General features: G+C 54.7%; 1 protein-coding gene across 5 annotated transcripts in view; it reads left to right on the forward strand.

Moving 5' to 3' along the window:
• The window catches only part of hth (Meis homeobox homothorax), a 273,655-nt gene that overhangs the window by 38,125 nt on the left and 210,830 nt on the right, over positions 1-24,700 (forward strand). For all 5 annotated transcript variants that reach the window (XM_025298145.1, XM_025298131.1, XM_025298151.1 and 2 more), the window contains exons 5-6: positions 15,724-15,774; positions 23,578-23,769. In XM_025298145.1, coding sequence (XP_025153930.1) covers positions 15,724-15,774; positions 23,578-23,769 — 243 coding nt within the window. The remainder of the gene's footprint in view (positions 1-15,723; positions 15,775-23,577; positions 23,770-24,700) is intronic.

Consider the following 24,700-nt stretch of genomic DNA (forward strand, 5'->3'; position numbering starts at 1 on the left):
CTCCCTCTCCCTCTCTCTCTCTGTCTCTATCCGTGCGCGCGCGCCCCACTGACCGGAACAAACCACCGTGCCGAATTCCTCTGTCATTTTACGAACGAGGTTAAAGCGGTATAATCGGCCCCGACTAACTTTTCCTTCGTTAACAGATCGAGTCGACCGACTGGGTAATGTTTTATGCAAGACCGGCCGAAATGTTATTGTAAATAAGCGCTCCACGTGTAATATGTGGGATATAGCGGCGGTTTCGTCTGCCGGGCATATGGCAATGTGCGCTCGAAAAATAGGTGATGTAACGCTAAGTCTACGCTAAGAGACGTAACTCATAGCGCGGTAATTAGAGATTCGCGGGCTAACACGCGGCGATGTTGCCCCTCACGGTATTGTTTTCTCTCACAGACGGATAGCAGTGAGTCCTCCCCCCTTCCCCTGCCTCCCTTCCCTCGCCCGCCTCTTGTCCTTCTCTTTGTTTATCTCCTCTCTCTGTCTCTCTTCTCCCTCCCCCCCCCACCCCCCTTTTTCCGTCCTTTTCTCACCGCCACTCGAGTGTGAACCTTCGGCGGATCTCCGAAACACGCGAGGAAGAAATATTTTAAGCGACCCTCCGCGCTCTCTGATCGAGATAACGGGTAGAGTGGGCTTTTTAAATAACTCCGAGTGTATTCCGGAGTCGGGCGAGAACGCGTACACGCGCGGTCTCACCGCGCTGCTGTGCGGCTAAGGACGACTTAGGACCGATCCGCCATTACGAATTCCTCGTGGAATCGTGTTGCCGCGCGCTCGCTGTATCTCGCGGGATTTTCCACGAGAATTTTTTCGCCGGCTGCAGACGCGCGGGAATATATATTTGTCGTTCGGTGAATTATACAGTTGTCTCTTGACGAATCTGCCAACCCAGATTCTCAAGTGTATCTCTCGGTGTTTGAGTAACACAATTAGCATGAACAATAAATCATTCGGGGGATGTAATTAGAGCGGGTAAACGCGACTCTTTGTCCCGAATGGAACGCGCGAGATATTAACGAAATTCGGTCGAGCGTCGACATTTGGAAAATATACAAAGAGCGATCTTCCCCCAAATCGGCGGTATTGTGGAGCGCGAATATACTTTTGTTCCTTGCTAAATTGTTAAACCTCCGAAATCAGTAGTCTCCCCCCGGTTCTGCTTAACGGACACAAGTACGAACCGACAAATATGTTTCCATTGGTTTCCAGTGGTGCAAAAATCACGAGCGCGTTACTTTCGCGCGAAGATTTTCTCGGTTTCGCACGGACAGCTTTTATTAAAAAATATTCGAGCGCTATATCTCTGGAGATCGGCGCGCGGAGTTAATGCCAAACCGTTGTTGCACTTATTTTGGCCGGCTTTTTTTTCTTTCTCTCCTCTTTTTGTTTTTTTTTTTTTGCTATCGGGAAAAGGGGAAGCGAGGAATGCATTTCGTCGACGCTGTTCTCGCACCGTTGCCCACAATTTTTCGAAACGTCACGTCCGTTACCTGGCCTCTCGTCACGGCCGCATCGGGTTGCGAATATTCGTGCAAAGTGCAACTTGCGTCTCTCACCACCGTTGTCACAACTGTCGACTGATTCCGCTGTCGAAAATAACGCTGCGCCTGCAGAAAGTCCGAAAGTGAAAACGGTCGGGTTAATCTTCGATAATAACGATCGTGCTCGCAAGGTAGAAAACGTCGCGAACGTAGAACACGTCGCGGGACGGAATGCGCTTTCTTCGGAGATCTCTCCCGCCCGGAACTCGCGCTCGGCTGAGACTTCATTTATTAACTCTCGGTCGATCATATAAGAAGCGAATATCAGCGGTGATTTATGTTGCGATCCTCTTTGCGCCGCGCGAGAGAGCGAGGAAGCACCTCTACCTACCTCTCGTCGACGTTATTCGCGACCGCGCTGTCCTTGCCTCTGGTGCCGATTGCGCGCGCTCTCGCTCGCTCGCTCGTTCGTCCGTTCGTTCGTTCGTCTATAGCTCTCGGCTATCCCCGTGCGCTGTACATTTGCAAAAAGCCGGCTCTGGCAGGTGTTGCGGGTAGTAAATCGAGGGAGTTAAATGGACTCGGCGGAGAAAAATTGTCGAATCGTCTACTACTCCGTCCGGTCGGTCGGCCGGCCGGCCAAGCAAGCCCGAGCAGCCGACCAACCTACCTGCCGTGGCGCAACGTTGGAGAGAAGGAACGGTTCTCCTCAGAGTTCCTCAGGGCTGCTCGGGGCTGTGTGCAGCTTCTCGTCGTTGCGCACCGGTCGGTCGGTCGGTCGGTGCAGTAACCGCGCCGCAGCAGCGCCGCGTAGTAGTCGCTTACCGGTCGCCGCAGTAGAAAGGCCGGCGGAAGGTGGCGTGGCTTCATTACGTCCGTGGCAAATCGCAATCTACGAGCAATGAGCTTCTATCGTAAAGAAGCAGCACGTAACGTTCGCGCTTTTTGTCTCGTCCGCCACGTCTCTTCTCTGCCTCTCCGCGCACGGCTTGGCATCCTTTCGCGCGACCCTTCGCGCGCGTTCTCTTCCTCCCTCGGCCTCTCGAACTCTCCGCACAGTTCTTTTCTTCTCCTCTCCCGGCGTTCTCTCCCGGCCGTTCTCCATCTTCTCCGAGAGAAAGAGAGCTACTCTCTCACCCTCTTCACCTCTCTTTCTCTCTCTCTCTCTCTCTCACCTTTCTCGTGCGCGTCCCGCGGACGCCAATCGAGCGGAGCTTTTTTGCCGATAATTTCGCAGAACGGAAAAGTCGCCGAGTGAGATTGCCTTCTGAGCCGGCTGCTCTCTTCCCTCTTTCTCTCTCTCTCTCTCTCTCTCTCTCTCTCTCTCTATCTCTTTCTCTGTTCTGAGGGAGTGAGCGAGAAAGAGAGGAAGAGCACCGTTTTCTTCGTCGGGTCTCTCCGACGACCAACGCCGAGCGCGCTTGAGAGACCTTTGCTCGTCTATTCTCTCTCTTCTCCATTCCTTTCGTCTTTTCTCCTCTCCTCTGCTCTCTCTTTCCTTTTCCATTACGCACGGCCGAGTGAGCGTGAAAGAGCTCTGAAGCGCGGAAAATTCGGTGTGGTTGTGACCGCTGTTCTGGCCTGGGGAAACAATTGCATGCCGGGGAAAGTCCGGGTTAAAGCGCGAGGCCGGGCCTCGTAAGCGCCGCCGACCGATCCCGACAAACGAAATGCAAAATCCGTGCAAACGTTGCAAAACAACGGTCAATCGAGCGGCACAGGGAACGGACGTTTCAACGGTGCTTCCAAAGATCGGCACCGGCGATTTCTGCATTTTCAACCGTTTCTCCGAATGCTACACACGTAGCTACATGCTCGTTCAAAGAGAAGATCCCGCCTTTTGAAAGCGTATGTCGAGTATCGCGAGTCTCGCGAGTCTTGCGAGGGTCTCGTCTCGAGTACGATCGCGGGCGTTCGGGAGGGCGCGAAGGGCCTCTTGCGCGCGCGTTCCGCTAAATCGCGGGGAATTTCCTGCCGTGGCTAAACGGGGAATCCGCGGGCGCGCGCGCGCGCGAGGAGACACCACGTGGGCGGACAGAACAGCGTTCCGTTCTGGCTCTTCGGCCGCGCGTCGTAAACGGAAAGACGGCGAGACGCGTCTTCCGCGCGCGCGGCAGCGGAAGGCGGCAAAGCGAGCAACGCGAGGCGATGAGGCACAAAACTGTATGTTTGCTCGCGGAGAAAAAGCCGACGTTGAAGTGGACAAGAAAGAGGAAGAAGGAGAGCGCACATGCGAGATGAGACAGAGAAGAAGACGGAGCGGCAGGGGGGAGAGGAGGCTCTCCAGCCCTTCGCTTCGTACACGCGCTTAAATAATATTCCCATTAGCATAAGCGAGAAATGAGCCAATGAGATGCTAATTGCCGGTCTTGCGTTTGGAGAATAATTATTATTGCGAGGGCATTATTCGCTCTGTCGGATCTGCCTTCGTGATTTACTCGCGACGCGACGCGCGATGCCGCGCGGTGCGCAAGAAGTGACATTGGCTCGGTTATTAATTTTTCAGATATTAATTGTGCTACGCCGACGCGAGTATCGTGTTGGCGAGATTCCGTGTGTCGTGCGATCTCTCTCTCTCACTCTCTCTCTCTCTCCCTCCCTCCCTCCCTCCCTCCCTCCCTCCCTCTATCTCTCTCTTTTTCTCGCTCTCTCACTTCTCGAAAACTCCGCAAGCAGAGTGTTGAGAATCTGCCGCGTTGGCTTCGGTTCCGGTAGATGCGACTTGGACAGGGCGGATGCAATTCGAGGCTAAAACATCGCGAGTTGATGCATCGCCAGATGTCAAAGTGCGTTCTCTCTTTGCTTGTTTTCGTTTTTTTACTTTTCCCACTCCCTTTTTTGCTTTGAGCGTAAAATTGCCCGCAATCTAAATCATTTGTTGAAGCGACACGCTGCCGTTCGCCGAGCCCGATAAAATACACGGCGTTTTTACATATTGCGTCAAATTTATCTCGCATTTATTCGCATTCAAGTTGTTTTTTTTTCTGCTCGCGTAGAACTCTCGAAATTGTTGCGCATACGTTACACGAATTCCGTCGTATATTTCAAAGTCCGGAATATTCCGTGACAAAAAAAAAAAAAAGTGCAGAATCCCCGTTAATCGATGAGCTTCGGGTCCGGCTCTCGCGCCTCGGACTCGAATATTTCAGCGTCCGCGCATAATTTCCGACCAAGTCGACCACGTCGCGACTTGCGCGGGGGCAGAGGGAGGGGGGGGGTGGGATGCGTGTAAAGCAAACCGCGTGCAAACGACTCCATGTGGAACTTCATCTTCGCGGACGGGGATAATGTGCGCCCGGGGATTGCATAGGTTTTACGTGGGATTACCGCTTCGCATTGTTGTGCGTCGGCAATGGGATTAAACAAAATTGCGCGCGCGGCTTGCCGGCGGTGGAGAGTCCGCGCGTGCAATGGCGGTAACGACGGGATGCGAGAGCGCATACACGAGAGAGAGAGAGAGAGAAAGAGAGCATGGAGAGGTAGCAAGCGGTGCGGCGAGGACCGACGAGTGAAACCTCCTCGCGTATCCTCGCAGCATGCGTGTCGTCGGCGCGTTCAGCACGCGATTAGCAGCGGCCGAGTATCGCGCGCGCGTGTTCCCAGGCTCGCTCGCTGCGGCCGACATTATCGCTGATTATTGCAATTTTGTTGCAACCCCCTCCGTACCCCCTCGTCCCGTCTCGTCTCGTCTCGTCTCGTCCCGTTCCGTTCCGTCGGCAGGCCGCGGTCGCCGGTCCAACATGAAGATTGTCGGCCGTCATCAGCGGCGGCACTGGCGACTTTCCCGCGCGCGACTTTCGACGGAGAGCACGTCAACGGCTTTTCCCCGTTGATTGAATCTACGACGAGCATGCTGTTCATTATTTAACGTTATTTAATGAACCGTCCGCGATCTTGTTCGCTCCGACGCTTCCCTTCTCAGCGGGTATAACGAGTCTCGCAACGACGTTGAAAGAAACGATCGTAATCGCGTGGTTAACGTTTTACGATCGCGTGTATTCTACGTTTGCATATGTGTGTGTGTGTGTGTGTCGCGCGCGCGCAGGACTCGGGGACGACTCACGCGGCCGCGTGTCCTCGTGCTCGCGCTCCACCTGACGCCGCGGTGACTCGTGTCGTTCGCTAGTAGACTCGTGGTGCTACTTGGCGAAGTAGCACTCTGTGCGTTCCTCCGTATATTGTTAGCAACCACGCGGACTACGCGCGGTATTTTCCCTCTTCGTACCCTTCCCTCCCTCCTACCCCCGCCGTCGCCGGTCTTCCGTCGCGGCCGATGCAAGCATGGCGCTGATAAACACACCGTCGTCGGTGCGTATTCGGTTTTTTACATCGTCCCGGCAGAAATATGTTGCTCTTATCTTCGCTCGTGTAGCCCGAGAAGTCGAGAAACAGGCGTGCCTTCCGAGTGACGGACAAAAAGAGATATTTATCTGGTCCCAGAGGTTCAGGAACGTATATATACGCTCGCCTTCTCCGCCGAGCTTCTCTTCCGCCCACGCCAGGACCGTCTCACGCTGGTGGCGATATTATATCCTCGGGCGCCGTGACGCTCTTTTTGCGCCGACGGTTTGTGAATTAGGAATAAAGGAGCCGGGCGTGGAAGTGGTGGAAGGGTCGCGAGAGTGCCCCGCAGAGACTCCTCGAACTCGAAAGGGAAACACTGCTCGGACAGGCGAACGAAGCGAGGAAAGAAAGAGAGAGAGAGAGAGAGAGAGGACCGTAGCGAATGTGTAAAGTATAATGTAACAGAGGGACTGCCGAACACACGCCACTCCGGTGGTCCTTTATGTGCGCGGATCTTTCGATGCGACGACCAACTCACGCACACGATTTGACTGTCCTGCGACGCGCGTGATGACGTTCATCAAAGCTGGAGCATCCGTCCGTCCGCGGCGCCACGTCGTCTCGACCTCTCCGCGAGAAGCAGCCGGCCCTTTTGCGCCGCGAACTTTATTCTCACCGCGTGCGATCTGCTCGCCATTCAAGATGACGCGGAGGTTGACCTCTGAACGTGCTGCAAGCTTTGGACGAGTTAGTTAGGACACAATACTTGTGTGGGTAAACGGAGAACGCGCGCTCTCGTGCGAAGCGGCTCTCCCGTTTAATCTCTTTCTTCTATTCGCCTGGCAAACGCGAAGTTCGGGAATTCCGACGATGCGAAACGAAAGCACGTGCCGATCGTGACCGACGATTATCAGTCCGCTGCTCGCGAGCATGTTAAATATTTAAGCGAGCCAAAGCGCGTACGTCATTCGCGCGAGCGAGAGCGGGGGACCGCGTGTCGTCGTTTAATAAACGCGAGACTACGTTGAAACGCGACTACGAATTAATTAAGCGCGTGCGCGCGCGCGCGGAATCGCGAGACCCGTTTTGAAGTCACACCGCCCGTGCGTCGCGTCGCTCTTATCAGCACGGGTCATCGCGTATCAATATTCGAACTGATTAAATTCCGGTGCTCCTCATAGCTGCTCGTAGATATCCGATAAGAGGGGACAAACATACGCGCCGCAGGTCCGCAGGTCGTGAGCACGTGCTACCGAATATACTGAAACGCATTTCAACCGCACGGCCCGCGCTCGCTCATTCGCGAGAGAAGATCGCGCGCGCGCGCGCGCGCGCGCGCGTTCGTCGTTATGACTACCGGTCGTAAAGGCCGGAAATATTTTATTTGTACGACGTACATTCTTTAAGCGAGAGACAGAGCGCGGGAAGGAGAGAGAGATAGAGATAGAGAGAGAGAGAGAGAGAGAGAGAGAGAGAGAGACGTAAAAATTGATTTTATAATTCCCTTGGCGCGCGGTAATTAGCAGCGGCGACGTCGTCGACGGTGTGTAACGTTCGGCAAAAACGAGACATTGTGTCGGATGAATATCACAACCCGACGCGGATTCCTCGAGTTCTACGACGGTACGTCGTTTCGTCGGCCGATTATTCGGCAAGAAAATGAGAGGCATGCGGGACTAATCGGAGGAGAGTAATCCCGGCGCAGCGGAGGATCGCCGGTCGACCGGCCGATCAGGGGCGCATCGTAAAATCATTTTCGAACGAGGCGAGGCGAGGCGCTTTCGGAGCGGTCGCGAGAGGACTTCCCGCGGCGTGCGTGCCACGCTCTCCTCCGCCGGCGTGCGTCCTGGTGCGCGTCTCGTTCCCTTCGCGTACCTGGCGCTTTTCGCTTTCTGCTCTTTATGCTTTCGCTCCTGCGAAAGCGACGTCGGGGAAAAGGAAAAGCAAGCGGAGAGAGCAAGCGGGAGAGACCCTCCTCCCTCCTGCTTCGTTGTGGCGCTCGTTAAGACGTTAATATCGCCGAGAATATTTGCAAAATTGCAGGCGCGGTTAAAACACACGACGATGACACACGCGCTAAACTCAACTGCGTGAACTCTGTGCGCGCCTCCTCGAAAGCGAAGCGTGAGGGAGAGAAATGTACACAATCGTCTGGATTCTCCGGGTGAGAATTATCCCGTTGCACCTTGACGATCGCTGTGTGTGTGTCGGGCCTCAGCGATCGCGGTCGTCGGCGTTTCCTCTCGTTCCGCGTGCCTGCGAGCGAAAGAAATTCATCATTCGAGTGATATATAAACGCGCGCGCGCGGGACTTTTGCGCCTTGTCTTTTCTTTTTCCTTCCTCGTGTAATTCCGGGTGTTATTCACACAGCGGGATGTTTTCGGCTCCGTTCGATTTTCTCCTTTCTCCTTGCCACCGTCGCCGCCGCCGCCGCCGCCGCCGCCGGAGTCAGCGGCCGAGGAATCACGCGACGCGCCCCTTCTTCGTTTTTCTTCGTTTCCTCCGTTTATCCGGGCGGTCGTAGTAGTGGTTCCTCGGCTCCTCGTTTCGTGGTTTCTTCTTTGCCACACGCGCCCTTATACATACATCGCGGGCCTTCTTTCTATACACGGGACTTTGGGTTGGGTTATATTACGCCGGGCTAAACCTTCTCGTTCTCTCTTTCTCTTTCTCGCTCGTTCTCTCCCTCTCTCTCTCTCTCTCTCTCTCTCTCTCTCTCTCTCTCTCTCTCTCTCTCTCCGTTCGGAGCCCCGTGACTTTGCGCCGAGTCGCCGGGACTATAAATCTCCGGCTATTAAGACGGTAGTCCGCCGTTTTGATGGCCCGTGCCAGGACGCACTATCATCTTAATACCGCGTTACGTGCACGTGCGGGATACCCGGAGTTCTTGCGCTCTACATAAAACGTCCTGTGAAGTCTCGTCCTGATTGGCTGTCGGTGCGCTACCGCTATTAATACTTTGAACGCGCGCTTCCTCGTCCTTTTTCTTTTTTCTCGTGAAGACGAGAATTCTCAGGAATGTATAATGTCGTTCGCGCTTGCTCGCAAAAATATCTTTCGTATTTTATTTTTGACTCTATCTCGCTTACGTCGGTAAAACGTCCTTAGGTTTCGTGATGTACGCTATTAACTTTCAATTGGTTGCGTGTGTTACGGATGTAAGCCAAGTAATTTAGAATTGGAACATAATGAAATTCTAAATCGACGGACGTTGGACATGCGTCCTTTGTATATACCCGTCTCTCTCTCTCTCTCTCTCTCTCTCTCTCTCTCTCTTTCTCTCTCTCTCTCTCTCTCTGGTGCTTGCTATTTTTGCAAGTATTCGACGCGGCCAGGTACGAGACCGCAAGAGATATCTTCTCGCGAGATATTTGTTCGAGCGTCTCGTTAGAAGCGCTTATTTAACATAATGCCGGCAATAGCGACGTAATCAAGAGGAGCCGCGCGCGCGCGCGCGCGCGTGCACGGCCAACTAGCGGAATACAAGTAGGAGCGACATGTTTGCCGTTGACAAGTATCGCGCGATTTAACAATGTTTAAATATTGTCGCTTCGAGTGTCTTCGCGTCTTCCGCGCGCGTGCGCGCGCGGGGCCAGCTCGTAGATAAACCGTCCCTTGCTTGCACAGCGCTCTCGAACCGCGTGTATCGCCGGGTTGTTCACCTTCCTTCTCTTCGTGTACACACCGAGTATAGAGGGACGAAAGCAAGTATATATCTCCCGCGTGAACCGAAATATGGATTTCCACCATTTTTCATCCCAGGGGCCACGGGGATCGCCGCCGCGCGGCCGACGACGTCGTCGTCGAGCGCACGCAAGCACGCGCGCGCGCGCGCGGTCGTGTCGCGCGTTGGCAGATCGAGAATTAATTGCCGCGGCTCGCTCGACGCTCGTCGATGTTCGTCGACGATAATGCTCACGTCTCGCCGCGATTTCTTCTCTTCTTTCTTTTTGCCTTTGGGACTTTTTTTATAAGCTCCACGCTCCGGGAGCGCGCGCATACGGCCGATAATGAGGCGGTCGGACGTCGCAGACTCTGTGACCACCGGTGATCCGAAGAAGACGGTTTGTAATCGGCTGCGAAACGTTCGTCCGATGAGCCAGAAAGTGAAAGAGGGAGCGAGAGAGAGAGAGAGAGAGAGAGAGAGAGAGAGAGAGAGAGAGAGAGAGAGAGAGAGAGAGAGAGAGAGAGAGAGAGAGAGTGAGAGCCAGGCGGAGAGAAGTATGAAGAGAGAAGCGAATCGACGTGGGTGCGAACGAGAGAGAGAGAGAGAGCAAGTGGATAATCTGGAAGAGGACGCTCGCCTCGTAAATCAGCGGACATCGATAAGAGTCGTCGCGGCGTCCGTGCAATGTCCCTCGTTAATAATTGATACAATTAACGGTCATTCATTAGAGAGCCAACGCGCGCGACCGCTGGCACCGCGCACACACAAGCGCGGAATGCCGCGCTCGTAAACCGCGCGTGACGCAGTTTACGTCTTTCCGTCCGTCTGTCTTCTGTCTGCCTTCGTACTGGCGGTTTATCGGACGGATTTTCGACGATCTTCCGCGTCAGCAGAGAGAGAGAGAGAGAGAGAGAGAGAGAGAGAGAGCCGATAACGACTCCGCGGAATGCGTATTTCGCGCATCGACGCGCGACGCAACGCTCGTTTGTGACTTTTCTCCCGCCTCGGCTCGATTAGAGTCGATTCGTCGGGCGATTATTTTCAACGACGGCCTATCGCGATCCTCGGCCGACGTTCGCTCGTTTACGCGCTCAGCGTGAGACTCGCGCGCTTCGTATCACCGCGCGACACGGCAATCTCGCGGAGGGATCGTCCCCGGTTTTGTTTTCTTTTTCCTTTCTTCTTTTTTTTGTTTTTTTACTTTTTTTTTTAACGCTGCTCGGCGCTGCTTTAAGATTATTAGATCTGCGCTGCGCGGAATCACCGGTCGCGCTCGTTCTCGAGCACGGCAATCGGCACGGTGAGATCGCAGCGAGCACGCTTCTCATTCGCCTCTCGTCGTCTCTTGGAGTGTTCGCGCGCCGGGAGCGCGCGATCTCGGTTCCCGCGTGGAATCGCGCTTCGCGTCCCGAGATTTATTGCATCCGTCTCGGCCCCCCCCCCCCGCTATCTTTTCCGCGTTCGATCGCTTCCACCGTGAAATTTTCTCTTTTCCCCGCGCGCGAGCTTCTATCGCCGCGCGAGAGAGCGCGGCGGTGTCGCGCGAACGGTGCGTAAGGTGCAAAGAGCTTGTTAATTAATTAGGTATTTCGAATCGATAACGATGTCTCTACGCCATCATCGCGCGATCACGTTTACACACATGCATCGCGACTTTACGAATTCCTTTCCGCCCGAGCGACGCCTTGTCGACCGTACGCTTGTTTTCTCTTCCCGCTTCTCTCTCTTCGCCGAGCGATATTCTCACCTTTTTGGTAGTGTCGCGTCTCACTTTTGCTCGTTAGCGACCGTCGGGTTCCTTTTTCCGCCGTACACGTATGCGAACTAATTAATATGAGCTGTATACGAGCCCCCATCTTCCTGCCGCCGCTACCACCGTCGCCGCCACTGCCGCGCTGCCGCCGCTGCAAGGTCCACCTATATGCGGATACCGACCTGGTTGCGCGCGATATAACGATCTCATCAAGGCCGAATCACGGACTTCACCGTACTTCGCTGGAAGTGTTGAAACACCGGCGCGGTGTATTACGCGCCGAAGATTTATGCGGTGCGCGGCCGAGGTCGGATTTAATTCTCTCAAAAATCGCCGCAATCAATTATAAGATGCTAATCGCGCGCCGCTTCAACCAATTGCACCCCGTAACGAATCGACCTGCCCCTTACCGCGACTTTTTTCGCCCAGCCCTCGTCCGACCTTGATAACGCGCGCGCGCGCGAGTTTTATAACCCCGGAGTTATCGTTTATATTAATAATGACAGTTATACGCGTACGCGAGCGAGTGTACACACACACACACACACACACACACATGTACGCGCGAATTATAAAAGAACGTCGACGACGCGTTGTTTCGACGCGCGCGGATGGACGCGCGTGCAATGCAGAATCGATTGGCGCAAAAGTGGGACAGGCAGCGGTGCACGCCTGCATTTACGTCATTGACAGCGTCCAATTAATTTTGTCGATTTAAAGAACCGAATAAATTAATCGAGAAGCCCGGCAACAAGTGCTCGCGCTCGCGTTTTTCATTGTTCGCGCTCAGAAGTGGGTGAAGACGCGCGCGCGCCCGTTGATTAACACAATTCCAGCGCGTCGATATCTCTCTCTCTCTCTCTCTCTCTCTCCCTCCCCCTCCCGTCAGACCGCTTTACGCAGCAGTGAATTAACATTAATAACTTGAATAATCGATATCTCCCGATTGATAAGTTTCTCTGACGTAAGCGAAGCCGTAGTCTGTAGTGGAACGACCATCAGTTTCCACACGCGGCGGCTCTCGCGGGAAAACTTTGCGAATTTGTTCCTCCAGCTGTCGCCGACGAAAGTGTAATACAGTTGCGTAATAAAGTTCGTCGTCTTTCCGCTTATCTGGAGCGAGCGGGTGGTCTCGGATATTTAAGAAATGTCCGGCGGACGGTTCGAAGCGCAGCATCCGCGAGGCGCGAAGCCCCGACGCACGCACGCACGCACGCACGCACGCACGCACGCATCATAACCAGAGCGCTCATTTACGCTGGTACGCGCACGCATCGCGTATCTCGCGCATACATCACGCATTCGTCGGTGCAGCATGCATCGCGCGTCACGGTGCAGTGCTGCTCGAGTGGAAGTCAGAGAGGCGCGGAGGGAGCAAGAGGGAGAGGAAGGAGCACGACGCGAAGACGAAGGAACGAACGAGAGAGCGAAGGGGGGAGCAAAGTGGGGGCACCCCCTTCGTCGCCGGGCGTTGCTTCCGACTGCGTCGTCCCTGTCGGCTTATAAATAACACCATCTCCCCCGTTTCTTCGTGCGTTTCTCAGTTTTTCTTGCGGCCTCCGCTTCTTCCTCCACCACAGGGCCTCCTCCGGGCCGGTACCTCCCCTGCTCGAGATACTCGACCGCTCGCAAGCCTAATTAATAACACGTGATGAGCGATCGTGGCAAAACCTCCCGAGCCGAAAGATCTCGCGAGCTGAGAAAGTGAGTGTGAGGGGAAGAGAAGGAGGGAAAGCCGGCGAGATGATGCGTGAGCGAATGAGCGAGCGAGCGAGCGAGCGAGCGAGCGAGCGAGTGAGTGAGTGAGTGAGTGAGTGAGTGACGTGAGACGTAGCCCGGACTAGACATCCCGAGGAGAGTCTCGTCGGGCGGTACTTGGAGATACAGACAAACGCGGTGTTGTGTTGAGAGCACGACGGTGTTGTGTGACGCCTAGGGAGGAGGAGAGAAAGAGATGCGGAATAGTGGAGACATTGTGCGTATCTCGTTTGAGAATTACAAGTCTCTCGCATAATTATTAGAATCAAAGGGCCGTGGGAGAGGCCGTGCCACTCGCCGCGATCAAATTGTCGACGCGCCTCTAGTTCTACGTTCGATTCACGAGAGACTCGCGTACGCCGTCTTGCACACCTTGCGCATGACGAGGGATAGAAAAGAATGCTTTTCATCATTTCCACGTATCTGTACGTATCACAATGCGCGCGCGCGCGGGACCTCCCGAGATCCGCACTGGCCTCGCGCGCGACGGGGCTCGATTAACGTCGGCTATGCGCGAGAGTTCGCGCTGCGTCGTGGCAACTATGTCGTTATTGGTCGGGGGAGCAACAAAACCGTCGGATATAGAGAACACATTGTGTGTACGTCGTGGAGGAGGAGGAGGGCAGACGCGAAACACGTCGTGGCGAATCGTCTCCTCGCACCATCTCGCGAAGGAGCACCCGGGTGTTCTGTGTTGTGTGTTCGTTACTGGACCGATACCATCTTTGCTTTTTCTCCCCCGGTCGGTCTCTTTCTCTCTCTCTCTCTCTCTCTCTTTCTTCATTTCTCGCTCGATCTGTCCTTCTCTCTCCTTGCCCCGTCGCGTTCTTGTTCCTCTTCTTATCTGCTCGCCCTTCCCTCTCTCCTACCTCGCCGTCCGTTCGCCGACGAGGAGGGGCCCTGAAGTGTCGAAGACCCGATACATATTCCTCTTGGACGCCGACGGTTCCCTGCACAATGCGAACGATTGTCTCGTTCTAATGGCGATTTCGATTCTTCGCCAGCGTGCTTGCGCGCTGTGCTTTCGCCACCGGACATGAGACCGGGCCGACTTCCGCAGCCAGGGCTGCTTCGACTGCTCGGACATATCGGATGATGTCTCCTGACACATCGTTGCGCGAGACTTCGATTTGATTTCGCTCGGAATGCGTTCTATCTAGAGCGCGCGCATACATACGCGTTCACCGAAGTATATACCTCGCCGAAGTGATATCTCGTTCACTCGTCACTCGTATTTCGTATTCGGGTTGTGCCTGTGCTCGGGCGTTATACCTGCCTCTCGTTTAGAGGAGAGCGTATCCCATCGTGGCGAAAGGACCACGATGACGACGAAGAAGCGAGAGACAGGAGTAGCATTAGGCACAGCAGCAGTCTCCCGAAAGAAAGAGAGGGAGAGGGAGAGGGAGAGAGAGGGAGAGAGAGAGAGAGAGAGAGAGAGAGAGTCCACTATCTCAGGGAGCACTCATCGCGGCCGCTTCGTTATCGGCCACGTGGAATCATAATGGACCATAATTGCATAAATATAATGTTAATTAACAATTAAGATTGCCGCTTTGCCTAATTGAATCGCCGCTTTTGCCGCTCCCGAGAGGGTAGAGAGGAAGGAGGGAGGGGACAACGTCGCCGCCGCAACGTACGACCTCCTCGCGAAGAGATTGCGAGGACGAGGGGTCTCGGGTGGGCTTAAACGTTAATGGCGGTATCGGAAAATTATACCGATGGTCCCAGCGAGGACGACAACGACGACGAAGACGAGCCTTCGATACCGCGCGTGTGCGCGCGCGGACGCATGTCGAAAAACAACCATCGTCGCCCCGCAACGTGACGAGCCGGGCAAGTCGTACGAGTGGTTGGTACCAGTCGCGCTCGCTTATCGAGCCGACGAAAGTCTTATCGCAATCGAAACGCTTCAAGCGTTTTTTCTTTCTCTTTCTCTCTCTCTCTCTCTTTCCTCTGTCTTCTTTTCCACGCTGAGCGGTTATCCGACCTGCGTCTGTACGATCGTTGCATGCGCGTTTGCGCGATCGGACGTGCGTCGCGGTAAATTATCCTCGCCGGACGAATAAGTTACTTTTGCGTTTTCCTCGCGATTTTTTATTCCTTTCTCTTTCTTTCTCTTTCTCACGTGCGATCGACCCGCATCGGAGAGACGCATCGACGCGATGACAACGACTAACGCGAGCGTCTTTTTCTATTTATTTCCTTCGCATGGTCTCTTTCCACGGTCGTTCACCCGCGATATCGAGTCGTTGTCGTTGTCGTCACCGTCGCCGAACCGCGATTGTACGCACCGCGCGATCGAGTTGAGATGCGCAATTAGCGGAATTTAGCCGATGCAATAATAATGAATTCCCGTTAATAACCGTCGCGCCGCCGCTCCATCGCCGTTCACCGGCGATATTTACCGGAAGGGATAAATGGAAGCGCGCCGGCACGGCGCGGCGCGGCGCGGCGCGGCGACGCAATAAAAAGGCCGAATCCGCGCGCGGGAATAGCCGTGGGGACCGTCGAGCGATCTGTTGCCGAGCTGCGCCGTTGTCGACGATGCTGCAGCGGCGGCGCGTGGTTAAATCATGTCCGCTTCATGTTCCTTCCACCCCTTTCCCCCCCTGCGTCCCTCGGCCTGCCGATCCCGCGCCCTTCCTTCGCCTCCTCCTCCTCCTCCGCCGCCCGCCGCCCGCTGTCCAGCTCCGAACCAGCTCCTACCATCCGATGCCTTTTTTCTGCCTTCGCGTCCGTCGAATGCATTTTATTCAATTCTTTTTTCTCGTTTCAGATGGTTCAGGCGATTCAGGTCCTCCGGTTTCACCTCCTCGAGCTCGAAAAGGTGAGTATCCACCTTCGCTTCCACCTTACGAGGCTCATAATGTTGGCGCGGATTCGCCGATGAGGCGCGGATCACCTATTTACGAAATCTCGTTGTCCAAAGATCAGACTTTCTCGCTCGTTCCGTCGACGGCGATATCAGCGATAAAATCTTTGCTTCGGTCTCATATTTTGATCGTTATCTTCCCGTAAGCCGTCCCCCTTTTTCTCGTATACTCGAGTCGAATTCAGATGTTTCGCGGTGTCGCGATTTCCATTTCTACCAGTTGGCCACACAGAGGACGTATTTTCTCGTCTCATGTTGGCCTGAAAACTGAAGATAGCGTGCGCGCGCGCGCGTTCGCTCGCGTGCTCGCGTAACTTTTCTTTCTGCCTAAAAAAGTGCGAAGGAAAGGCCGCGCGACGTGAAAATCGCTGTGTGACGCAAGAAGCGGTTTCCTGCTCGCTACGTGCAGTGTGTACACTGGTCGACTGGACATTCTCGCGATCGGCCTCATTGTAAGAGATTACCGCTGCGCCCGCTGCCGATAAGTCGCCTTTAACACCTAAAAAACGACTGTTATGACTGCGGGGGCAATTTTCCGTAATTGCGGTGAAAGCTCGGCCTCGCTCGCGCGCGGGCGCGTGGACACGAACCGAACCGAACCGATTCTAAAACGTAAGTGGAGTCATTTCGCTGTTCAACAGCTGGTGCGCGCGCGTTAACTCGTTGTGGCGAGTTGTCTGCTCCGCGATGTCGCTCCCGTTTCTCGTGTTTCTCCCCCTACTTCTTTTTCCGTCCGTCGTTGAGGAGTACTACCCCTTCTTTCCGATCACCCGGGCGAAATGACAATACGTTCTCGATACTCCACCAGCCAGTCAGCCAGCCAGCCAGCCAGCCAGCCAGCGCGTCGTGGAATTACGGTCGCGCGGTGAAAGTGAGACATCTGTCGAGGGAAATTCCGAGACCGTCCGGGCTTTTCATCGGCGCGAGCGAGAGAGCGAGGGACGAACGAGAGGAGTCGTGCTTGTCTCGTCGCAAAGTCCTTCGTTCTTCGCTCGTTGCCACGAGGTTCTCGGAAACGCGCGTCTTTTTCCTCGCGTTGCACGCTTCGCCGAGAGAGGAAGGATAATAACGCTCTCTCGGTGCAACGTGCAAGGATTTTTCGACCGGCTCTCTCTCTCTCTCTCTCTCTATCCAGCCGAATGGCTGCGCCCGCGGGACACGGAGGCGGGTCTGGTTTGCCCAGGCGCTTTTTGCGGCGATATTTTATCATACAAAATAGCGGACATCCATCGCATTTCCATCGAAATGGCAGCTGACGTTGCGGCAGCCAGCCATTGGCCGCGCGCGTTCTCGAGACCTCTTCGCGGCCCTCGCCACCCCGGCCCCGGCCGCTCGTCCGGTTCGATCGCGCAATTTTATAGCAATTTTCCTCATTTATGGCGATTACATTATTATAATGCCGCGTCATCACCCGCGGCGGATTCGACTATCGTCGGGATTGTTGGTGCGTTTTCGATGCACTGCGATCGTCGACGGCGGCGGGTATTATAGTTCTCGTCCGACATGATTCGCGCGTCTCTACCCTCGACGGAAAATTGGCTCGGTTCTCTCTCTCTCTCTCTCTCTCTCTCTCTCTCTCTCTCCCTGACGCGGCGTGACGCAAATGAAGTATCTGTCTGTAAAATAGAATCGAACGGAATATAAATTTTCCGCGACGATTCTATACGAACACGCGAGCGCTCGGGTGGCACGATTCAAACCGGCGGACGAGAGAAAGAGGGAGCGAGGGGGGGAGGGAGGGAGGGAAGCATTAAGGCCGGCGAATAAATCACCGAAACGCGATTCCGCACTCTCGCGTCGGCTTATCTGCGTCGAAGCAAATGAATTCGCTAATTGGTGCTCGCTCGAAGGTACCAGCGACGCTTCATTTTATCGCGATAGCGCTTATTACTCGTTACTTGCTCGTGCCTCTAAATTCGCCCGCGTTAATGGAAGCGCGCACGATTAAAGAAATTAGCGGAATACGCGCACGAGCACGCTGCGTGAGATAAAACGCGGCGCGGTGGTGTATTTTTCGCGGCGGGGATACTCCGATACTGCTCTTGGCGTGTGTAAATCGGGACTGGTCGCGAGTGTCGAATCTCTCTCTGTCCCGTAATCCCGGAGACACGAGAAGCGCGGCTTGGCACGCCATCGACGGTAACGGAGATTGAAACGTTTCTGGTCCCCGGGGCCTCTTCTAGACGAGACGAGACGAGACGGGACGAAACGAGACGAGACGCGAGCGAGCGAAGCGGAATGCAGCGCGCGCGCGATGAAGAAGATTCCATAAATATCTGTGCTCGCACAGTGGAGGAAGACGGCGAGGGAAAGAGAGAGACAGAGAAAGAGAGAGAGAGACAGAGAGAGAGAGAGAGAGAGAGAGAGAGAGAGAGAGAGAGAGAGAGAGAGAGAGACAGAGAACGATTCAACGTAGCGTAGAGAATGGGAGAGAGAGGGGACCAATGGAGGGAGGCTCATGGTAGCCCGCGGTGCCTGCGCCTCGTGCATTTAACATTTTCGAACCAATCGCGTATTAGCATAATTACGTTTTGCCGGGGCCCGGTGCGCGGAAGGAAGATCCGGTCAGGCCCTTTTCCCTTCTCTTTCTCCCTCTTTCTCTCTCGGTCTGCCTCTCTGCCTTCGCGGTGGAGTATTTTTTGACGGCGACGTAGCGACTCTTTCTCTCTCTCTCTCTCTCTCTCTCTCTCTTTCTCTTTCTCTTTCTCTCCCCCCCTCCCCTGTATAGTATAGTTCCCCTCTCGGTACTCTTCTCTTCTTTTCTCTCTACTCTCTACTCTACTCTCCTCCACTCCGTTCTTCCGTCGTCCTCCTCGGCGCAGGACTCTGGGCAGAACCGCCTCGCGCGTACACCGGTTAGAGAGCGGTAAATTTCTTATGGGATATTATGGCGTACACAGTGCATACCAACGGGATTCGTACTGGTACAACACGCGGGCGCGACCTCCCCCCCCCTCCGCAGCCTGCTGGACGCGCTGCAGGAAACTGGTTCTAAACCTATGCCAGCGCACGTCGCTCTCTCCCGCTGGAATATCCTCGTGTTCCTGCGCGCAGCGCACGTACGTGCCGCCGCTCTGTCGAGCTCTCTCTCTCTCTCTCTCGCGCGCGCGCGCGACGATCTTGCCGCGAGACGTCCGAGGCGGATCGACACGCGGTGCCCGCAGAAATGAAGTCTTAACTGGTCGGTTCGCTGAAATGTGCGCCACACGGGGTAGCGCTTTAAACACTAGCGGGATCTCTTTGCACGCGCGCCGTGAGGAAAACTAGTCATACTAGTGTGTAAAGACGTACCTTGGCGTTCGCGCATGGAAAAGAATCGGCACAGTGGTGTACTGCTTGTGCTTTCAACGTTCAAGTTGAACTTTCGCATCAACGCGGCCTGACGCGCCCGATGTGTGTTCGCTTCGGCAGATCGCTCGATCGACGCGTTTCTCATCATCGAGTCATCGCCGAGCGATTGACTCGTCGATACCACACCGCGGTACCGTCCAGCGCCTGCGAAAACGAAGAAAACGGGCGATCTCGTTTGCCGCGTACACCCGGTATATCCTATGCGTGCCGTAAGGGTGGTCAAGTTGCGAATCAGGCCGCGAGGGAGGGAGACCGAGACAGACACCCCGAAACCTTCATTACCTTCGGCTTCAAAAGAGCCCATTGTGCCGTAAATGGGGTTCCTTGCGTTCCTCCTTTTCTACTCTCTCGCTCGTACGTACCACGGATCCGTTCCATTCTTCGGCGTTTGCCTTTCCGAGAGTCCGTGAAGAGACGCGGGAAGAGGGCGGAAGGAGCGGGTGCGGTAGCGCGAGGACAGCGAGATAGAGGGGAAAGAGAGAGAGAGAGAGAGAGAGAGAGAGAGAGAGAGAGAGAGAGAGAGAGAGAGAGGGAAGGAGGGAGGGAGGGAGAAAGAAAGAGAGCGCGAGAGAGGTAGAGGACGCGTTTACACCCGTTCTTTCCTTCGTTTACGTAAATTTTCGAGCAATTTCGAGGTCGGATGAAAAGGAGGTCCTCGAGTTCGTATAATGTCGCCCCGCGTGGAATTTCCCCCTTCTCCTCTCCTCCCTCCATGATAACAGGGATCGCCGAGAGAAAGGGGAGAGAATCGTTTAAATGTTCTCTTTGAATTGGGGAACTGGTTTCGGTCTTCCTCTTTGAAACCACGTGAAAACGCACGGGAATAATCGAGAGAGAGAGAGAGAGAGAGAGAGAGAGAGAGAGAGAGAGAGAGAGAGCGACGTTACGGATAACGAGTTTCTTGTAAAATTCCCCTGCGCGCACCCCGCGTACTCTATGTGCTTGCTGACTGTATACATGTGCTACTTGAAAACAATCGTTAGATTGGCGAGCTAGATTCTGACCCAGATGTAAAACTGGATACTCTTTCTCTCTTTTTCTCCCTTTCTCTTTCTGCCTTTCTGCCTTGCTCCCTTCATCTCTTCGCTTCTCTGTGCGTTTGGCATGAGGAGATGTTGTCGGAGGCGACTGTGGCGAATGGAATTTGACGGAGCGACCCGACGATTTCTCTCTCGCGCATTAAGTCGACCGTGTACGAAGAGGTATCCTCGAGCACATTCGAACTGTTAAATCGCCCATAAAACGGGTATAATATCACGTTACAGCGACATCGTCCGCGACATTGTGGGATGAATCTAACCGCGACTTTCTTGCGTGTGACGTCTTTCACCTCACACCGATGACGTCGTCATACCGAAAGCGGCACTCGCATCGAGGTTCCATTCTCTGCGCGATTCTCTTCGCGCACGGACACCCGCGATGACAATAATCGTCTCTCTCTCTCTCTCTCTCTCTCTCTCTCTCTCTCTCTCTCTCTCTCTCTCTCTCTCTCTCTCTCTCTCTGCTTCTCTCTCTTTCACTCGCGCAACTGATAACTCTGATGGCGCGCATTCGAACCCCGGAAGAAGAAGTCACTCATCGATTCCGAATAGTTCTCGTTTCCGTCCTCGCACGAGGACATCGATAGAAATCGCATTACCGCGAGCGTTTAGACTTCCCGATCGCGATGTCCTCCGTGAAAGTTTAATCCGATCGATGCCGAGCCTCGATTGGAAATTGAATCGTAATTTAACTTGCGCTGAAACTTTAAGCAGCGATATTCGCATCCGGGCGACTATTTTCGTACCGCGTCCAATTACGGACGTAGTCCGAAATTTGTCTCGCTCGCCTCGGTCCGCAGATAACGGGCCACTTTGTCGTATCGCGCGCCACGAGATATCCTCGGACGACACGACTTTCTCTCTCCTTCGAGGGAGAAAGAGGATCGGACCTAACTGCACGTTGTCCTTTTGCTCCGTTGCTCCACGGCCGCCGCCGCCGCCGCCGCCGCCGCCGAAAGTGCCCATGGAAAAGGGAGGCTACAGGCGATCGAGAACAACGTCCCGTGCGTCGTATCGCCGGGGACGACCTCCCTGTTGTATCCCGTATCGGTCTCCCTGCGAGATCATCGTCCACGGTGTAGGATGACGCGATTCAATGGTAGGATAGATTGCAAAAACTCGTGTGTTCCGACGCGATCGTATCGTGTTCAGTATCGTAGTTGGAGTATCGATCCCAGCGAGTAACGCCTTTTCCGATAATTTCCTGCTACAGCCGCGCGGTACGTAGGTTTACACATGAATTAACGTCGTTTGAGATTTCACTACGTACGGCGCGAGAATACTGCGAGATCTACAAGCGAGTATATCTCTTATTACTCCGCAACCGATTATTTGCGCAAAACGCCACAGGATCGAGGCGAGGTATTTTGAAATACCTCAATGTTGATCCGGAGATCCGCAAGACTCCGGGATCGATTTGACGCCCTCAGACTCCCTGCGTACGAAGGGGGCATTTTTATTTCTCTTCATCGCTGAGCATTGTCGCTCGGTTCGACTCGACTCCCGGCGGATCAAATTCTAACCAGTCCGGCATTATAGCCGCTGTCCTTCGGAGTCCTTCGTCTCCTCCCACCGCCCTTTGGTCTCTCCATTAACTAGAGAAAGAGCGAAAGAAGGGAGGGCGGGAAAGAGAGAGAGAGAGAGAAAGGGAGAGAGAGAGAGAGAGAGGGGGGTGGGGAGGGGGAGAGGGGGGGTCTAGTCATCCTGAGCGGGCATTGTGTTACCGCGTCGCGGTGGTACACGACGACGTTGGGGCGATGGAAGCGGCATGGAAGAAGAGGCGGGGAGTCGGTACCCCGCATGGAAGAAGCGCGGGACCGAGGTTGCCGCGGCGCATTATCACTCCCGACGAGGGCCCCTCATTTTTGAAAGAAGTTAAACGAGCGCGACGAATGTTCGCTGATCGACGCGAAATGTATCGTCGTCTCGTGGTGACGCGGCAGAAAATCCATAACGATCTCATTGATCGCCCCTAATAATATCGTCATTGAGTAACCTCTCGTGAACCGATCGGCGCCCGGCAACCACCCCCGACAATCTTGCCCCGATATGCAAAGCGCCCGCTTAGATTGGACTCTATTCAGACCCTTTGCGTTACCGTGTAACACCGAATCGTGTCGATTACCACGAACTCCAGATAGTAATAAGTTAGCTTCCAGTCTCTGCAAAGGATACGCGAAGCCGCTCGTTCCTCTCTCTCTCTCTCTCTCTCTGTCTGTCCGTCTGTCTCTCTCAGCCGACTTTTTCTGCCTCTTCGATCGGCCGAGGGAAATTCGATCGCGGCTCTTCTCGCGTACATGGCTCTCCACGATAAGCACGCGCATTGTCCGTGCGTTCTCGATGCACACCACTATTGGACGGTGCCGCCTACGGCAAAGATGGCCGTCTTCTTCTCTATTATACATAAATGCCTAATAAGAGCGTTACAAGTGACCGGCGGGCCGATAGAGACGGTTGAGGTAACGCTCGCGCGAGGTTGCCCCGGGAACGAAGGACGATGGGGGAGAGACGCAGGGTGGGTGTACGTTCGCGAAGAAGACCGCTACGCGGCTTCTTCATAATGCCTCGTCTCGGCTCGCCGACGATTTACATATAACAAGATAACGATTTTTATTTGCTCTTGCTTATATAATACGTTTATTCTAAACGGAATCAAGAAGGCGAATCAGAGGCGGGAGGACGATAGGGTCGGGATGTGGACGGAGGTAGTATAGGGCGACGGCTGAGAGAGGATGAGTCGAAAGGGAGACGGAGGAGGACTGGCTATCCTATAGGCCTGTCAGGCCTCATTTGCATACATAACATTCTGGTCGACTGGACACCGGTCAGACCTCCTCTCCTCCTCTATCTTCTTTTCTCTCGTTCTCACTCTTTCCTTCTTTCTCTGACTCTGTTTCTCCCTCCTTCCCCTCCCCTCTGTCTCTCTCTCTCTCTCTCTCTCTCTCTCTCTCTCTCTCGCTCTCTCTCTCCGTCCGTCGCATCGGTTTCTCTTCAGCTACCAGACCGCTTCCACGATCTCTCGAGATGCCCACACCAGCCTCCTCCATCTTCGTGTATCGATACGCCGCGTCCACTCTCTCTCTCTCTTTCTCTTTCTCCCTTCCTTCTTTCTCCGTCTGTGCCTCATACCTCGGTGAAACCACGGTCGGTTGTCGATTCATTCGATGGAATCCGTCTATTAATTATATCCGGCGGCGCGGTTAATCAGCCTTCGCACTCAGTTATGTGGAAGATGTCTTTTGGGAAACGGTATCTGTATGAGCTCCTTGGTCCGAGCTAGAGCCGAGGGTGTAGTGTACCTATCTCGATGTCTACGCTCACGACCGGCCGACTAATGAACGTTCCTTCTGTCTTCCTCGTGTTTCAGGTACATGAGCTCTGCGACAATTTCTGCCATCGGTACATCAGCTGTTTGAAGGGCAAGATGCCGATAGACCTAGTAATCGACGACCGAGAGAGCTCGAAGCCACCCGAGTTGGGTAACGGTCTGGACGGCAGCGGACCTAGGAGCACCGCTGACAGCACCAGCCACACGGACGGAGCCAGCACGCCGGACGTCGTGAGTACCTCACCATCGTCATCGTCTTACTATCCGCACGACGCGCTCACCCCCCACCACCACCACCATCACCATCACCACCACCACCACCACCAGAATAATAACAACAATAATAATAATCACGCCGGGATCGGCAGTACCGCCGCTACCACCCCCCTGCAACTGAGCCAAAACCAAAGCCAAAACCACCACCCTGCGCCGCAGTCGAACACCACCACTACTACTGCTATTACCCCAAGTAGCGCCGCCACAACTCCCAACTCCCTAAAGCGTTCGCACCAACAGATGATGATGGCAGCCGCGGCGGCATCCGCGATGGCCACCTCGCCGCACGCAGCCGCATCCGCGCCCCCAGCGCACGCGCACGCCCTCGCCGCCTACCACAGCATCAACTCGGCCGTCTATCCGTGCTCGTAATAGACCACCGCGCGACTTCCGTGCCGATTTTGCGAGACCACTTCTGACTCTCTTGTCCTTCCCGCGACGTTGCTCCCCCCTCCCCCATCCCCCCTCCCCCATCCCCCCTCGCCGCCGCTTATCCCGTATAATTCTACCTCTTTTTTATTATTCTTTACGCCGCCGTACGTCGTGTTGTTCCGCTACCTCGTCCGCCGCGTGTTTCGCTCGGACTTTTCGGGCTGTCGGGTTGTCGAGGGTCGGTTGGCGCGATCCGCCACGAACGAACGGGTCGACCCGTGTCCTGTCTCTCCTTCTCTATCGCGAAATCGAGAACGATCCGATTGTTCCGCCGCGACTGACAACCACGAGAGCAGCGAGTCGTCAGGTCGGATGCGCACAGTGCTCTCTGACTCGAGGTCACAAACGTGTGTGGGAGTCTGAACGCAACAGCAGTCCAGGTCCAGCAGAAAGGGTCTGTGCTCTCTCTCTCTCTCTCTCTCTCTCTCTCTCTCAGGAAGACATAGCTGGCACA

Source organism: Harpegnathos saltator, unplaced genomic scaffold (assembly GCF_003227715.2).
Source record: "Harpegnathos saltator strain DR-91 unplaced genomic scaffold, Hsal_v8.6 scaffold100, whole genome shotgun sequence".
Classification (NCBI taxonomy): Eukaryota; Metazoa; Arthropoda; class Insecta; order Hymenoptera; family Formicidae; genus Harpegnathos; species Harpegnathos saltator.